The sequence below is a fragment of the Psammomys obesus genome, unplaced genomic scaffold, assembly GCF_907164565.1.
Source record: "Psammomys obesus unplaced genomic scaffold, mPsaObe1.curated_primary_1811, whole genome shotgun sequence".
NCBI lineage: Eukaryota > Metazoa > Chordata > Mammalia > Rodentia > Muridae > Psammomys > Psammomys obesus.
This window is the reverse complement of record NW_026585504.1, coordinates 5,560,862-5,577,221: the sequence shown is the minus strand read 5'-3', so window position 1 is coordinate 5,577,221 and position 16,360 is coordinate 5,560,862. Positions and strand designations below refer to the sequence as shown.

Genomic DNA, 16,360 nt, shown 5'->3' with positions numbered 1-16,360 from the left:
TTCTGAATAACTTAACTTCATGAAAGTTAATAGCAATAAAGTGATTTGATTGTCACATTTGTTTAAACCTCTTAGTTTGCCCCTCTTGCATTAATCGCACTGCTGTCTTTCTTTTGTGTCTGTATATTCATGTGTAGCTTTTAGATGTAAATTTATCTAGTGTTTATAAGATGTGCAATAAATGTTAAAAATTTTTTTTTAAGTCTGCGAAGTCAGACAATGCTGAAAAGAACAGTCACCTCCTCCATCACACACCTTTGATCCCAGCACCAGGGAGGCAGAGGCAAGCGGGTCTCCGTGAGTTCAAGGCCAGTCTGGTCTACACAGTGAGGTTCAGGAGAGCTAAGGCTCTTACACTGTGAAAGCCTGTCTCAAACAGAACAGAATAAAGCAGAAGTCCAGTGCGCCTGCGCTTGCTTGCTGTCCGGTGTGCGCCCTGTCGATAAGTGCAGCTTTGTCTTGCAGCTCACACCTGCTTTGCTTGGACACTGTAGCCTGTTAGAGACTAAACCCAGGCCTTTGTGAATGCTAGACAGGCACTTTGTCAATTTCAGCTCATGCTTCAACTGTGCTGTTTTACATTTATCTTACTTTTAATCGTGTGTGTGTGTGTGTGTGTGTGTGTGTGTGTGTGTGTAGCCCAGATTTCTCAGATCTCCTGGAGCTGGAGTTGCAAGTGATTGTGAGCCACCTGATAAGTTTGCTACGAGTTGAATCCTGGTCCTCTGGAAGAGTAACATGTACTCTTAACAGCTGAGCCATCTTGCCATTTCCCCCATGCTTCAAAGTCTTTAACCGTTTTGTAACCTACATATGTACATACATACATACATAGGTAGTGTGTGTGACATGTATTATATACACATTATCAGTTAATATTAGTAGTTAACATTGTAATGGAAGAGTCAGTATTTGCCACTGGCCAGAAATCAAGATGACCTGACGTTAGCTTTTGGGCTGGGGCTAATCAGGCCATATGCTGTGCATTTGCAGCAGCCTCTGTCACAGCTGCTACGAAGGCAAAGAGAAGTCCCCTACACTAGGGAGAGAGCCCCGCGCTCAAATGCAGTGTTCAAATCCGTATGCTCAGGCAGTGAGCTCTACAGCAGCCTTTTCTTCCTCAGGATGTTGGCACACACTTCCTGAGACCCTGACTGTGAATCCCTGGCTAATAGACACCCATCCTGGGGGGAGGATCCCTCACCAGAGTGAGTTTGCGTCAAGGGGTACCCCCTGCCTGTCCTACGCCTCTTCAGGTTTATGCTGTGAAACCTCCCCATCTTCAAACCGCACTTCTGCCCCGTGGGCTGTGAGACTGCCCCATCCTGTCATTGGTGCTGGGCCTGAACCCTCCTAAGCTCTTGTTTCCTCTCTGTACATGCTGTTACTCGTTTTGTTTTGTTTGTTTGGCTTTTGTTTTTTTCAAAACAGGATATCTCTGTGTAGCCCTGGCTGTCCTGGACCTCGGTTCAATTTATAGACCAGGCTGGCCTCGAACTCAGAAGTCTGCCTGCCTCTGCCTCTGGAGTGCTGAGATCAGAGGTGTGCACCTCTACACCCAGCTGTTGTAACTAACCTTTTTTAAAATTTCTTAGTCATCATCTCAGTGTCCCTTTAGAAACCCCCTCAAGCTCTTGCAGCAAAGTGCAGCCAACTGATAAGTTTGTAGGTTTGTTATTAGATACATTCTGACATTGTGGATAGTACGGCTCTCAGGAAAGGTGGGGAATACAGCTCTGGGGTCCCCGGGGTTAGTAGGGAAAAGCCGAGCGTCCAGCCCATCAGAAGATCCTGAAGTGGCAGGCAGCGGGCACTTGTCTTTTTCTCCTTGCCTCAGGAGACTCCCCTTCTCCAGAGACAGAATCTTGGTGTCTGGACTTGACTGCTTAAGAATGAAGTGGCAAAGAGAGTTCTTAAGAACTGAGGCCTGAGGCTGCAAGTCATAAGTCAGGGGCAGGGCCTTCTTGTCCTCCCTCAGTGAGGATCCAGGAAGGAACTACAGCTTCTCCCTTCCTCGACACTAGGCTTCCAGCATCCTGGTCTCCATAGCAACAGCTTCCCCGGGGGTGAGGGTGGGGTGATGTCTCATTTCCTTATTGATACAAGCCCATAATCTGAGTAGTAGGCAACAAGAGGAGAAAGAGGTTGGTGACCGGGCAGCGGGAGGGCATCAGCGTCCTTCACCTACCATAAGGATGGAGCAGGTCTGTGTGGTACGAGCTTGGTAGGGCAGTTCTTACTTAGGTAAGCACAGAATTCTCGGGGTCTGAAAACAGTGCAAGAGCACAAGCACTGTTGGCGTCCCTGGGGCTGAGCAGGATTGAAGGTGGTTGAGTGTTAAGTGAAGTAAAGGGGCAGCTGGAGGGAGGCAGATGGCAAGGACCCACCCTGCACGGCCCTCTCTGTGTCCCAAGTGCCACGCTCACGCAGGGGTGAGGGCTCTCCAGTGCCGATGGAGCCAGACTCTACGGGGTGAACACTGCCCAAGGGCTGGTCCCTGCAGGGGCTACTGATGGGCCTGCGAGGTAAGAGGTGAGAAGTTTGGAAGGTGACCGTGCGCCAGGCAAGCAGGCCTGCTTCCCCACAGCATGGCGCACAGCCCCAGTCTCCTGGCTGATTTTTCACGCTCGGGCTTCAGGTTCCGCACTCCTGTTCCATCCTCGAGGTGTCCACACTCCACTTGAGACTCGGGCCCTCCAGGGCTGTGGACATCCTCTCTCTCCAGCCCTAGTGTTCCTCCCAAAGTGATGCCACTCTGGCTCCCACTCACTCTAGATGAGGGCACCACTCAGGTCCCATCTAGAGCTGAAATGCAGAGGTGTAGGCTGTGGGGTAGGAGCTGTGCCTTCAAGCGCCCTTTCAGCTAGGTGCTCTGCCAAAGACTCCGAGCCAACTTTGGCTGCCTGTGCCTTTCTCACAAGGCCTTGCCATCTGATGCTTCATCCGAATATTCCCCACTGCCCTTGGAGACCCCATCCTGATGACGGTGCGCACTGTCATGCCTCTGCAGTGCCCTCCCAGCTGCCACGCCGCCTCGTTACTCTGCCTTCTCCCTGGCTCCTGGGGCCTGTTGGTGCCGTTCCCTGCCTGAGATGCCTTCCGTTCACATCTCTAGCCCAAGCCCTGCCCTTTCCCTCAACTGGCCTGGAACACTTCCAAATTCAGACGTGGCCATAATGTGCCGGACTTGCCCAGGGGTCCCGTGAAGAGGCAGCTCTAAGTAGGCCATGCTTGTTATCTCATGGCATTTCTGCCCACCAGAGAATTGGGTTTGCGGCATCATGATCTGCAGAGGACAGAGGCGCTTAGTCCTGCACAAGAGAAGTCAGGGCCATAGCCGGCTAGTGGTATGGAGTGTAAAGGTGTGAGGAACTAGAAGGGTCTAACAGAGTGATTAGGGCAAAGGCAACCCCCGCAGGGGCAGGCTCAGGGAGAGGGACTCGAGCCCCCAGAGGCTGGCGCTGAGCCTACCTATTACATATGGGGCCCCTCCGGCAGCACCATTCCATCGGCTGCCGCAGTCTCGGAAGCTGGTAGTAGCACCAGGCTAGGCCAGCCCCAGGGAGCAGAGGCAGCAGGAAGCTGAGGAGCATGGCCAGTGGGAAGGCGACTCGGTCTGTGGAGTACAGGGGTGCTGAGTCCCAAGCAGGCTACTCCCGAGGTGGTGGCCGCCTGCCTCACCCCGCTGGCGTACTTGCAGGCTGTGCAGGGCCGCTGTCCATGCTACCACCCAGGCCTGGCTTGTCGCAGAAGGGGGGAGCCCAGCCTGCAGCGCAGTGGCAGTTGTGATTGCTATTGCAAACCTAAGAAGAGGACAGAAAAGTCACTCGGGATCAAGGACCTCCAAGGTCACCCTGACCCCTTAGGTTACGTACCCCATGGTTATGGCAGGCAGTCAAGCAACGCTCCAGCTCCTGGGAGGTAGCATTCCGGCAGTGCCTGTCCTGGCACACCTATGGGCATTGTGCCCACTGGGCAGTGAGGAGGACTCTTTGGTATGGAGGAGGTATGACGGGAGGGGTTGGGTGAGTGAGGCTCACCATGCTAGGTCCACAGCGGGTGCCTGGCGCCACCAGACCCAAGTCAAGCTGGTCCAGATAAGCACCAGGGAGCACAGAGGCTCCCCGGCAAGCCACTTCGTGGCCCTCTAGGAGAACTGTGGAATTCACGGTCACCACGTGTGGCACAAGTGGCTTTGGCTCCCCTCCCTGGCACAGCAGCTTCCCACACTGAGCGTCCCTGGGGTGGAAGTGGAAGGTGGTCAGCATCTTTGAGCGCTCCACCTGCCCTGCCCTCTTCTGTGGCTGCCGACTCTCACCTCTGGGCACAAGGCAGGAAGCTGCCCTTGCTATCCTGGCCGCAGTTCCCCTGAGAATCCCCCACGGAGTTCACCTCCTGGAAACATGGCTCAGGGGCAGGCTGGGACCCTGGGGAAGAATGCGGGATGAAGATGAGGGCCAGGTTGGCCTCGGTTCCACCCACGGAGTTTGCCCCCAGGAGAAAACCCCAGGTCCCAGGAGCGGTTGGGGCCCCAGAGCGAGCCTGAAGCCTCACCGGGCCCCCAGAGCTGCTGGCACTGTTGCTCCAGCGTGGGACACCAGCCATCCAGGCAATAGCCCCGGCCCTCGGCGCAGGGTGAGCCGTCCAGGAGGTGAACGTCTGCGGGGCAGTGCGGGGAGGTGCCGGTGCAGAACTCAGGGAGGTCGCAGGCGCTCACAGCCGGACGACAGGGCGTGCCTGCCGACTTCAGCTGCACCAGTGACCCGTTGGGGAGGGGAGAGACAGTGGAGAGTCAGGGATCTTTGCAGAAAGCCCTAGGGAGCGCCAAGTGAGCTCACACACAGGGTCAAGCTCACACTCAGTAAGGGGACCAGGAAGGTACCAGCCCAGCTATGATCGACAGTTTCCGGAGCCCTCACCAGGCACTGCGCACAGCAATCGCCGTGGGCGCATTGGGCCCCCGCACGCAGGGAGCAGTTGTGGGCAAAGCAGCAGGGGTCTGGACACTCCTGAAGTCAGAAAGGAGAGAACAGGATACGTGACAGGGCAGCAAGCTAGACCTGGGGGAGGCTGGGAGCACGGGTCAGCACCGGTCCCCGGGGACGGAGACGATCCTAACCTGGCCGGAACCGCAGTCGCACCCTTCTCCTGCTTCCACGAAGCCGTCTCCGCAGCGAGCGGGCAGGACCAGGAACCCCGGGGCCGGGCTAGCGGAAAGGCACGCCCCGCCTCCTTTGCGGAAGAAGGCGCGCAGCTGGCGGCGGCTGCAGGCGCTGAAGACGCGCGGGAACGGGTACCTGCCGGGCAAGACAGTCGTCGGTGGCGCACGAGCCACCCCCGATCCCTGGCCGCTACTGCACTCCGGCCCCGGGGTTAGCCACACAGCAGCCAAGAGGTGCGGTGACCTCCTAAGCTAAGTGAGTGGTCTAAAGAGGGAAGCAGGAAGATACTCCCAGGAATCACGCACAAGAGGCGGTGACGGCGATCGGGCAGCCCAGGCCCCAAGGAGAACCAGTGATCAGGAGTGGAGAGCCCTAGTCATTCCGAGAAGCCACCTTATTAGCATTTCTCCCACAGAAGCCGCAAAAACAAGCTGTTACCACCCTCCATTTACAAGAGGGAACTGACGGGTGACCACAGAAACGCAGCCGACAAACGCAGGTCCGGTGTCACCGACCTTCTGTGCATACCCTGTGGCTGCCTCCATGACGCAGCCCCCTTGTTCTGCGTCTGCTTCTGTGCAGCATCCTTCAGAGTCATGGTGGAGGCCCAGGCTGTGGCCTATCTCGTGGGCCATGGTGGCTGCTGTGCCGATGGGGAGTTCCGAGTGGTCCTGGGGAGTGAGGCTTCACTGAGGACCGCAAACTCTGCCCGAGCCCCTCACCTCCCCCGTCCCCAGCGGAGCTTACCGTGCTCACACCTCCGGAGCTCTCGGCATGGCACATACCCTCCACTGGCGCCAGGCCCACCATGGTGCCCTGGAAGGTGCGCCCCCTAGGGATGGTGGAGCAGGGCGTGAGTGGGCGGAGCTGGGGCCACCTGCAACCCGTGTGTGTCAAAAAGGCACCCACGTGAGCAGTTGTGTGGAGTCGTGGGGTCTCCTAGCCCACAGCCCACGACGCCACTGTAGGAAAGCCCAGAGCGTTGCGTTTGCGTCCTGCGTGATAGGACTGTGATCCTGCTCGGTCCACACTTCCAGGCCCGTCAACACCACCTGGATATCCAGGGTCCTCAGAATCTACGGAAGAGACTGGCTGAGGCCAGGAACCAGGCACACACTGGGGGGGGGGAGGGGGGCAGAGCTTTTCAATTGCCTCACTCCCACCCCTCAGCACCCTAACCACCCAACCTGGTCCACGCAATTGGCAACTTCCAGGAGGCGCTGTCTCGTGTGGTTCAAGTTCTGGTGCTGGACCAGGAACTAGGAAGGCAGAAATCCCTGGGTCGTACGCAGCTGAGCAGGCTGAAGCCCAGCCGGGTCAGACCTGTTAGGTCTCTCCTCACCAGAGTGTGGTCAGCCACCATGTACAGTTCCAGGTACCTGGGGCTCTTGCGGGCCTCTCTCCTCACCTGTGAGGGGCAAATGGTGAGGGGCAGGCTGCTTCACTAGTCCTGGCCACTGGCCACCAATCCCAGAACAAACAGCTAAACAGCTTTTGCTTGAGCTTAGTTCTTCAGCTTTGGCTGAAGACCCCGTCCAGGGCCTGCACTCCTGTCTCCTCATTCTATGCTCCTTACCCGGCTCTGGGAGACATGAGGAAGACTGGCCATTCCTGCTTTGTATTTGAAGTCCTTGTCTCTTTGAGCCCCTCTCCAGGGGAACAACTGCTCCATCCTGAAGATCTTGTGGGTTGCGAAGTCCTCGATGTCCCCGGAAGCCCAGGGGTACAGATAGTAACTGACATTGCTACTGACCACAATCAGGCCCCTAGAGTGCAGAGGAGTGCAGGGGTGTGTCGAGAACCAGCCCTCACCCCTGCAGCAGGCTCAGGCTTCCCCCCTAACTCCTTACCTCATCCCTGAGCAGATGCTGAGGGCGACCCAGGAATCCAGAAAGCCCCTCACACGCCCATGATAATGGCAATGATCCTAGAGAAGAAGGAACTCAAACCCAAGTCTTAGTAAGCCTCAAGTTGGAGAGACAAGGAGGAAGAGAGGCCTGAAGGCTGGCTATCCTTAGGAATTCCAAAATGGAATAGGGTAGGCATTTAGGGTGCACCCCTCAGGCTGTCCTCTGAGCCCATGAAAGCGTCTTACCATGTGGTTGGGGAACAGCGCCACAGGCTGCCCATCTGGGCCATAGTGAGTTTCTGTGTATCCTGGGGCCAGGAGTCTGGTGGGAAGGGGTGTTTCAGGAGTTACTGAATTTAGACCTGCCTCCTGTGGCTTGTCTTCAGGCAATCCTCACTGAGTGCTAGCTGAGCAGTTTTGAAAGAGGCAGGCAGTGTGTCTGAGAGAAAGGACAGGAAAAGCTGTGTGTGCACTGTGCCTCCTTGAGAAACCTCAAGCTTAAAGAGGACAGATGTCTGGATTGAGCCCCGGGGAGGCTCAGACATGACAATGGAGATATGGGGAGCTCCTGGGAGGAACAGGCAGGGGACTCTTGGTGCTGTGGGGCCTGCAACAGGCAGATGGAGAGGAGGAGTCAAGAGATACTGACACAGAGATGCCGTGTGGGCCCGGGGCACTCGGGCCTGTGCTGAGCTGCTGCTGAGCAGCAGCCCTTCAGTTCTTCTCCTCAGACTGTTAGATCCCATGCCTCCATCTGACCCTCAGTGGTGCTTACTCCTTACTTCCCGAGAAGAAAAAGTCCCACCTGCCTGCACCTGCTTCTGTTTAGCCCACCTGGGCAAATATCCCTTTATCTGGAGTTAGATTCTACCTACTCAGTCAGTACTCAGTAGTGACTCCATCTTCAGGCTCTTTCCCTGCCCCCATCAAGGATATAGCAACTATAAATCAATAGCTTCTCCTTCTTCTCTTCCTCCTCCTTCTTCTTCCTCTCCTACTTCTCCTCCACCTCCTTCCTCCCACCTCCTTCCTCCCACCTCCTCCCTCCTCTCCTTTGTATTTTGAGACAGGGTCTTGCTAACTTGCCTAGGCTGGTCTTGAACTCTATAACCAAAGTAGGCCCTAACTTGACCCCATGCTCCTCCTGCCCAGCCTCCTGAGAAGCAGGAGTTACAGGCCTGCGCCACCATGTCTGACTTCACTTGTTCTTCCTTAAAAAAAAAAATCCTGATTCCAGCATCACCTTGCCCTCCAGATTACCCAGCAAAAACTCGGGCTGTTGTACTTCCAGCCATTCTCACCCCCACTCCAACTTTGCCTCTTTGCTGGCTGTGCTCATACATGCAAATGTTCAATGTGTACACAAACATACAAGACGCTTTGGTAGGTAGGAATTTGGCACTCTCGGGAACGTGGATTGGCATGGTATTTACTTTTTGTTCCCATGTCTGTCTTACTCCATTGGGAAGAATAAAATGTATAGAATACTATCTCCAGCAAGAAAGACGTGGAATGAGTGATACCATTGGTAATGGAGTCTATAGACCCACGTTTCCATCTGTTCACCACTGCCCTCAGCACACCATCCTGAGATACATCCTGTTTCTCATTCACCATCATAAAATCTTTGGCTCTTCAGGTCCAAGATACTTAGCACTAAGACGCTTTCTGTGATCTGGCCCTACTGGGACTCCTTCCCTCCTGGCTCTCTTCTATGCAGATGGAGACACCCCAAGCACACCAGACCAAGCATCATCCTTCGTAGCTCCAGCGCCTTTGCCCTCTCCTCTGGGGCAGCCTGTCTAGGGCTCCACGCTGAGTGAAAGCATCAGGAAGTGTCCGCCAGGTGGTGCTCTCCAGCAGAGCCACCAGGCTGCTCAAGACCTGAGATGGAAAGCGTGTGCCTGTCTACTACGCCTCAAGCACGGCAGCCACTCTCCCCGGCAGTGATGCCTCTTCCCGCCCAGCCTCCCCTACAATGCACTGCTCCCCTCTAGAGAGGGTCTGTTCTGGGCTTCAGCCAAACTCCAGACTGATTAATACTCACTGGTTCTTCTCCAATTCAAGCAGGACATCCCGGCCTTCAGCCTCTAAGGCCACCAGCACCACATCAGGCTTCAAGATCTGACCAAGAAGGAATGTGGTGACACACCAGGCCCCCAAGCCACCTGCCTCCAGGGAAGGGGTAAGATGTAGAGCTGGCTAGTGAGAAGGCACTTGGAAACTCCCGGCTCCTGTGTTGCTGGGTGTCAGTAGGTGTGGGAGCTGTAACTCACTCGTGTGTTCCCAGGTTCTGACGATGGCCCCTTAAAGACGCATAAACAGCCTACCAGGGGCTCCTGAGCCTTTCCCTTGACCTGCCCTCTCTTGTTGCTAGAAATAGCATGAAAGGCAGAAGGCAGTGGGAACTAACGGTGTCATGGGATCACCGGGTGGGCTATGGTTTTGGTGTCGTGCGCTGCCCGGGGTCTTGTTTGTGTTTGTTTGTATGCTTGTTAGCTTGCTTGCTGGTTTGTTCTTGATGCTGCAGATCAAACCCAGGGCCTTGCATGTGCTACACAAGTGCCAAATCAAGCTGTGCCCACAACCCCTCGTTCCGTCTTGTTTCATCTTGCTGCCTTCCCCTTATTCCTGATAGAACCCAGACTTTTTTCCCTCCACCTCCAACTCTGGCAAACTTTCCAGTCCTCTGAAATTCCATGTGGCCTCCAGGCTGAGCTCACAAACCAAACACTAACTCCAATTTAGGCATCCCCCAGAAGTGCCGACTCCCTCAGCTAGGTCTCAGAAGGGCTGGCCTTGACCCTCTAGCCACCTCTCCTCTCTCACCGAGTTTTCCTCTCTCCTGCTGTCCACTCAGCCTGGCTGAAAGCCAGAACTGGAACTAGCCCAAAGGATTCCAGGAGAGGCTGCTTTAAAAAAAAAAAAAAAAAGTTCGCCCTACCCTTTTTGGCTTTCCCCTTTTATCCCAAAATGCACTGGGCTGGGACCCTGGCCAAGAGTCTTACAGAGAGGCCCTTTCCCAGCAGGTGTAGAGTGGATGGCCCTCACTTCCCCTGCCATGGGCCCCACGAGGGCCCAAACATGAGCTTAGATGGTTGGAATGCCCCTTGCTTTGTGGGAAAATGTTTGTGCTAAGAGAAACACAGTGGCCCTGTCCCTCTGTGGCCCTTGCAGCCTTCACTTCTGCCCCAGTGTCCATCCCCCTCCTCTGTGCCCCTTTCCCATGCAGTATGATCCTGTTTGTGAACCACACACCCTGCCGAAGCTCCTCCTGCCCTGTCCTCACAGGCTTCCAAAGCAGAGCAGAGTCCTCTGGGATTCTCCACCCAATCACGGCCAAGCCAGGCAAGGAGAGAGGCCACAGTCAGGGGAACCCATGTGTGTTCCACAAGTCATCCTCATGTGGCTAGTCGAGAAAGAACCTAGAAGTCTGAGGCCCTGAGTTGGAAGGTTTGGGTTTCTGGCAACCCATAGACATTGTGGCCAAACTCTCAGGTTTGGACAGTGGGGCTGTCCTTGCTTGCCTGGAAATACAGAGTCAGACTCCATCTAAGCTTCGGTAGCTGTAGGGAAGAAGGGGAAGGTGGCCAATAGTCTGACGTCCTTTAAGTCTTAGGAGGTCTGAGGCTTTTAGGACCAATGAGCTATGCAAGCATGAGCAATTTTACAGGCTCTGTGGGGCTCAGTTTGCCTTTCTGTAAGACAGGCATACCAGTACTGGCCTCTCTGTTTGCAGCATAGCTGTAATGGCACACACAGCTGGGTCGAGGCTATTCTGGGAGCGTGTGATGAGTTAAGAAGGGGCTGGCCAGTGTCCTGGAGAAGCAAAATGGAGTGGGTTTGCATCTGGGGATTCAAGGAGAATGGACCACTGCTTTCTTGCCACAGATGGATTCCAACCATGAGAGATGAGGTTACAAGACAGCAGTATGAACACAGAGTCACATGTTCCCCATAAACTTGGCCAATGAAGAATATGCTAATGTCCTTTTAAAAGCTCCTGAAGCTCGCATGATGGCTCACAACTTGAAGCCCACCAAGGCTACATGATGAGCCCCTATCTCAATCGAAACAAGACAGAAAAGAACAGAACACACACACACACACACACACACAGAGAGAGAGAGAGAGAGAGAGAGAGAGAGAAGCTCCTGAAAGACTTCAGGCCCCAAAGTCTGAACTCATCTCTGCCTAGCTGAGTGGGGATAGCCTGGGTGTTCCCCAGTGGAGGAGAGGGTAGGGCCAGGACTAGAAGGCGGTGGGAAGGAGGAAGCCCCAAATGACTTCCATGTGTGTAGCCTCACGCCATCTAACTGTCTCCCTGTCCCACCCACCCTGACAGGGAGTGGCTTAAGGGCACAGTGACTTGGTTCTGAGAACCCCAGAAAAACTGTCACTGCCTTTTTGGAGAGGACAAAAGGGCCTCTGATAAGAACAAGGTAATGGATACTGACCGGCTCCTCCAGGGTGACCTTGAGCCAGTGTTCTCCATCTAGGATCCAGTGGGGAGTAACTGGCTCTCCAGGAGCATTTCCTGGGTTGAAGACAGAATAGTGTTAGACTCGTCGGAGCAGGTAGGAGCAGGAAGACAGTAGGGAAGGAGAGGCCCTGGAAGCCAGGCTCCATCTGCAGCACTCCCAGGACTTGGCATTCATGGGGTATCCCTTAAATGGACCAGCAACCAGGAGGTGGCAAAAGAGAAACCGAGGCACCGGGAAACATCCCCATTGGGGAATTTGAGAGCGGCCAGAGTTTGGGGAGCTAGCTTGAGGTCAGAGGGCACAGAAAGAAGCCCAGACCCCAGTGCAGAGGAGCTGGGAAGAAGCCTTTACTATTTTTAGACGGCAGTGGATGCCTTTAGGATGACAGACGTGTAACTAGAGGCTCTGTCTCCTCCGCCATCTGAGTAAGAGAGCCACCAGATGCCTTTCCCAGAGCTTTTGGGGGAAGTTGGTGCTGGTGGCAGGACTTGGTGAGATCTGGTCCAGAGTCCCCCTTCCTTTTGTCAAGGTGAAGGGAGGAGCTGGGGTTCAGGGCCTCAGTGCTCCTAAGCCAGGCGTTTCTGAGGGGAATCCAGGAGGAGCACCAGAGCCAAGCATTACTCAGAGGCTGTTGGAATGTTCTTCAGGAATGTTCCTACCTCCCTTCTCCTATCTGGTCCCGGCAATGCTCACGGGACCTACTCTGCAGGAAGCAGGCTCCAGCAGCCAGAGGCAGCAGCAAGCCCTCTTACCCCTCAGGCACTCCATCCTCCAGTAGGCCCAGCTTGCAGAAAAACAAAACCCAAAGGTACCCCAGACACTACCAGCTCTAGCAGCCCTGCCCAGGCTGAGAGCTATCTCTGAGGCTGGCTCAGCTCTTCCTGGGTCATCCCAACTCTTTGTTATGCCTCTATCACCTCTCTAGATCTCAGACATCAAAAATCTGGCATAGGAGCTGGAGAGGTGGCTCAGTGGTTAAGAGCACTCACTGTTCTTCCAGAGGACCTGGGTTCTGGTCTCAGCACCCTCATGGCAGCCCACAACCATCTGTAACTCCAGTTTGGGGGAATCTGTCCACCTCCTCCGGCCCCTAGCCCGTATCTCCATGGTACACAGATAGACGTGCAGGCAAAACACTGTTGCACATTTTAAAAATCTGGGATAGCAACAGTTCCGGGAACCCTGTCCTTGAAGTCATACCTGTCTCTTAGTTAATGATCTATCCTGCAATTGGGGATGAGGGTGTGGCCTTGGAATAGAGGCTGAAGAGAAATAGAGAGAAAGAGAGGAGGACGGAGAAGCCTTCGTGGAGGTAAAAGATGTCTTGGCCAAGAAAAGGCTTAACTGGGTGTGGAGAAGCAAGCCTTGCTGGCCTCAGGGCACCAAGGATGCAGGATCCAGGTGTGCGTGTTCTCTGTGCAGTCCTTCAGGACAGAGGCAAGGATGGAGCTAGGAGTCTGCATGGACTAAAGTGGAAACTGAGGAAGCCAGTCTGCATTAGGGAACACATGGGCTCTCTCTCCCATGAGTTCTATCATCAACTATCCCCTGGCTAAGGGCAGTGCAGCTATCATTCACCCCTTCAGAACTGTCGCAGATCAGGAGTCCATCAGTATGAGGTTGTCTCCAGGCTGCCAGACAGCCCAACCCCTCAGCCCTTGTGACCTCCTCCCTGACAGCCTTTCTGCCTTTTGGCCAGGTGCTTGCTGTATGGAGTTTGGAGACTCACCCTACATGCTTAGAGGTGCTGAGAGCCCTGCCATACTGGAGTGAGGAGAACTTACAGTAGGAAGAGAAAGTGGCAGCCGGGCTCTGCTAGGCAGACACTCCTGTTTGAAGAACTGCCACACAAGGCAACTGTCTAAACACTATACATGTTGTCCAGACCCAGGAGGGGGGAGGATGAGCCTGATGGAACAGCTAGACCTGTGGGCAGCCCAGGACCCCCAGGAACCCCAGAGCACCAGTTCTTCCTGGAGGAGAAAGACGCTCTGGCCTAGCAGTCTGGAGGTGCAGAAGCCTCGGAGCAGAGCTAGGATCTGGCAGCACTGAAGGGGCCGGGGTTAGGGGGTTGAGGGTGGTAGTGTTGCCTCTCTGCTAAGTGTGGGCAAGTCTGCTCCAGGGCCAACCCAGGAGCACATCGCCTTCCCACGCCCTGTGCTGGCCAGGTAGTCCACCATGACCACCACCGCTCCACCTGCCCTAGAGGCCCCCCCGGCCCACATCCTCACCTGGAAACGTCCGGGAGCTCCGCAGCAGACAGGCGGGCAGCAGCAGCAGCAGCAGCAGCAACAGCAGCATGGGAGACCCCCCAGGTCTCCCGCATCCCAGGCCCATGGCTGGGAGTGCCTTTGCCTCCCTCTCCTTCTGCGCTGTTGGCTCCACCCCGGCTGGAGGGGGCCGCCTCCTCCCGCCCTCAGGCTCGCGCCACCTCGCGGGAGCCTGTCCCTACCCTGTCCCGCAGGACCGGAGCCCGCACCGCGGGACCCAGGGAGACCCTCCCAGGCTTCATTGGCAACAATTCTACCCGTTCTGGTAAAGGGAGGAGAGGGCGGAAAGCGCCAGGAAGTTTCTTAGAAAACCTCTCGCGGTGCTGAACAGAGGCGTTGGCTGCGGGACCCCTGGCCGCTGCTCCGGGCACATCTCTGGTCCTGGTCTCCCGAGGGACCTCTGGACCCACCTTTCTACCTGCCCTGAGCGAAGATTCCTCCCAGGATCTGTCTACCCTGTAGCCACCGCGGATGGCCGTCGGATGTAGCTGTCTCCCTGCTGTTGAGGCGCACGTGGTACCTCGGGGCCAAGGTGCTGGAGTCTGTGGTTCATGGTAAAGGCGATGCAGTGGTGGGCGCAGGGCGGAGGGACAGCGATGGTCAGCGATGGCCAGGACAGAATTATACTGTGCCACAGACAACCCAGGTGTGAGGGAGCTTTCCCCAAAATTTTAGGACATTCCTTTCGTGCTGTAAAGGTCACTTCACATACTAGGTATGGATTTGGATAGCAAGAGACTTAACTTAGAAATGAGCTGGTTAATAATTTGGTTGTGAGAGTTTGGGATGTAAAAGTTTCAACGACAGAGAAAACTGCATTTATATGATTCAAACATCAAACAGTATGACAGATCAGGCCAGCGGCCCACCTGGGTCAAGACAGGCCACTCAAGACCGTCAGCCTGGGGCAATGAGGGCTCATGGAAGATGGAGGGAATGGAAAGGGGTGAGAGGAGGAAGAGAGAGAGAGAGAGAGAGAGAGAGAGAGAGAGAGAGAGCCTGCCTCAGTTAATACACACTTGTGCCCTGACTTCAACCCTCATGGTTGTGGCAGCACACACCTGTGATCCCAGCCGGCGGAGGCAGAGGACAAGTTCAAAGCCCTATATGAAAAGTGAGATCAACCTGCACTGGAACTGGAGACTGGGCACAGGGGGTGGTGGTGGGGTGGGGGGATGGAGGGTAGGGGGTGGGGGAGAGACACATGGCAATGGGCCGGGGAGATGGGCTTAATGAGTAAAGTGCCTGCTGTGCAATCCTGAGTTCAGGTCTCCAGCAACTACAAAAAGCCAGAAAGCCAAGTGCTGGACCAGACAGAGGCAGGCAAATTGTCAAGCTCCAGGTTCAGCAAGAGACCCTATCTCAAAAACAAAACAAACAAACAAAAAAACTGATGGGGAGTGACACAGGAAGATACCCAAAGTCAGCCACACATGCACGTACAGGTGACTGTAGAACCCCACCCAACACACACACACACACACACACAGAAAGGTAAGATGAGACTGTTAGTAGTTTTTTTTGAGACAGGGTTTCTCTGTGTAACCCTGGCTATCCTGGAACTCACTCTGTAGACCAGGCTGGCCTCGACCTCAGAGATCCACCTGCCTCTGCCTCCTAAGTGCTGGGATTAGAATCATTCGCCACTGCCGGGCTTGTGTTTAGTGCCTTCTCCTCCTCCTCCTCCTCCCCCTCCTCCCCTTCCCCTCCCTCGATCTCCATGAGATCTCTTCCTATATTCCCCAGGCTGGCAATCTTGAGTGTCCTGTCTTGGTCCAGGTGGGCCCCACTGGCCTGATCTGTGCAGGCCTAGCTCGTGCTGCCACAGTCTATTTGAGTTCATACGAACACTGTCCAGTTGTGGGTCTCTGTATTTGTCCCTATTTACTTCATGAGGAAGCTTCTCTAATGATGGCTGGGCAAGGCACTCATCTACGAACAAAGCAGAATGTCATTAGGAGTAATCTTATTGCTATGTTCCATTAGTATGACAGTAGTATTTGGTTTTCCACTGGGCCCATGGCCTATCTAGTCTCCTAGTCTCTGGACACCAGAGCAGCTCCAGGCATAGAGTCTGTCTTATGGGGTGGGCTTTAAATCCAATCAGATTGTGATTGCTCCCATAGCTTTTGTGCCACTGTACCACATTCATGCCTGTATTTCCAGCACTCTGGAGGCAGCTTGCGCTACACAACCAGACCCAGTGTCAAAAACCAAACAACCAGGGCAGTGGTGGCAAACACCTTTAATCCCAGCACTTGGGAGTAAGAGGCAGGTGGATCTCTGAGTTCAAGGCCAGCCTGGTCTACAGAGTGAATCTAGGACAGACAGAGCTACACAAACCTGTCTCCAAAAACCGACCTACCAAACAAACAAGGAAACAACAACAAAACAAACACAAAAGTATAAAATGCTTAGTGAAGTCTTCTTTTTTCTTCAGTCTCCATCCTTTTGATCCTCATTTCCCACAGGAAGCCACTGCTACTGATTTCTTATATAAGCTGTTTTAGATACAGTTTTTAAATATAATAACATACCAATTCATATCTGTAGCCCATTTTCCTCGTGAGGTCCTCCTTCTGTTAACAGTTTGAA

General features: G+C 54.6%; 1 protein-coding gene across 1 annotated transcript; it reads right to left on the bottom strand.

Moving 5' to 3' along the window:
• Positions 1-1,658: 1,658 nt before the first annotated feature.
• Adam33 (ADAM metallopeptidase domain 33) lies at positions 1,659-13,832 on the bottom strand. The gene is made up of 19 exons (XM_055605139.1): positions 13,727-13,832; positions 11,469-11,548; positions 9,059-9,135; positions 7,258-7,333; positions 7,013-7,089; positions 6,739-6,928; positions 6,505-6,570; positions 6,350-6,421; positions 6,072-6,238; positions 5,910-5,994; positions 5,691-5,833; positions 5,120-5,297; positions 4,920-5,009; positions 4,555-4,750; positions 4,319-4,427; positions 4,041-4,239; positions 3,695-3,803; positions 3,472-3,616; positions 1,659-2,114 (listed from the first exon to the last, which is right to left on the bottom strand). The coding sequence occupies exons 1-19, from the start codon at positions 13,830-13,832 to the stop codon at positions 2,021-2,023; spliced, it is 2,259 nt and encodes a 752-aa protein (XP_055461114.1). The 3' UTR covers positions 1,659-2,020.
• Between the last annotated feature and the right edge of the window lie 2,528 nt (positions 13,833-16,360).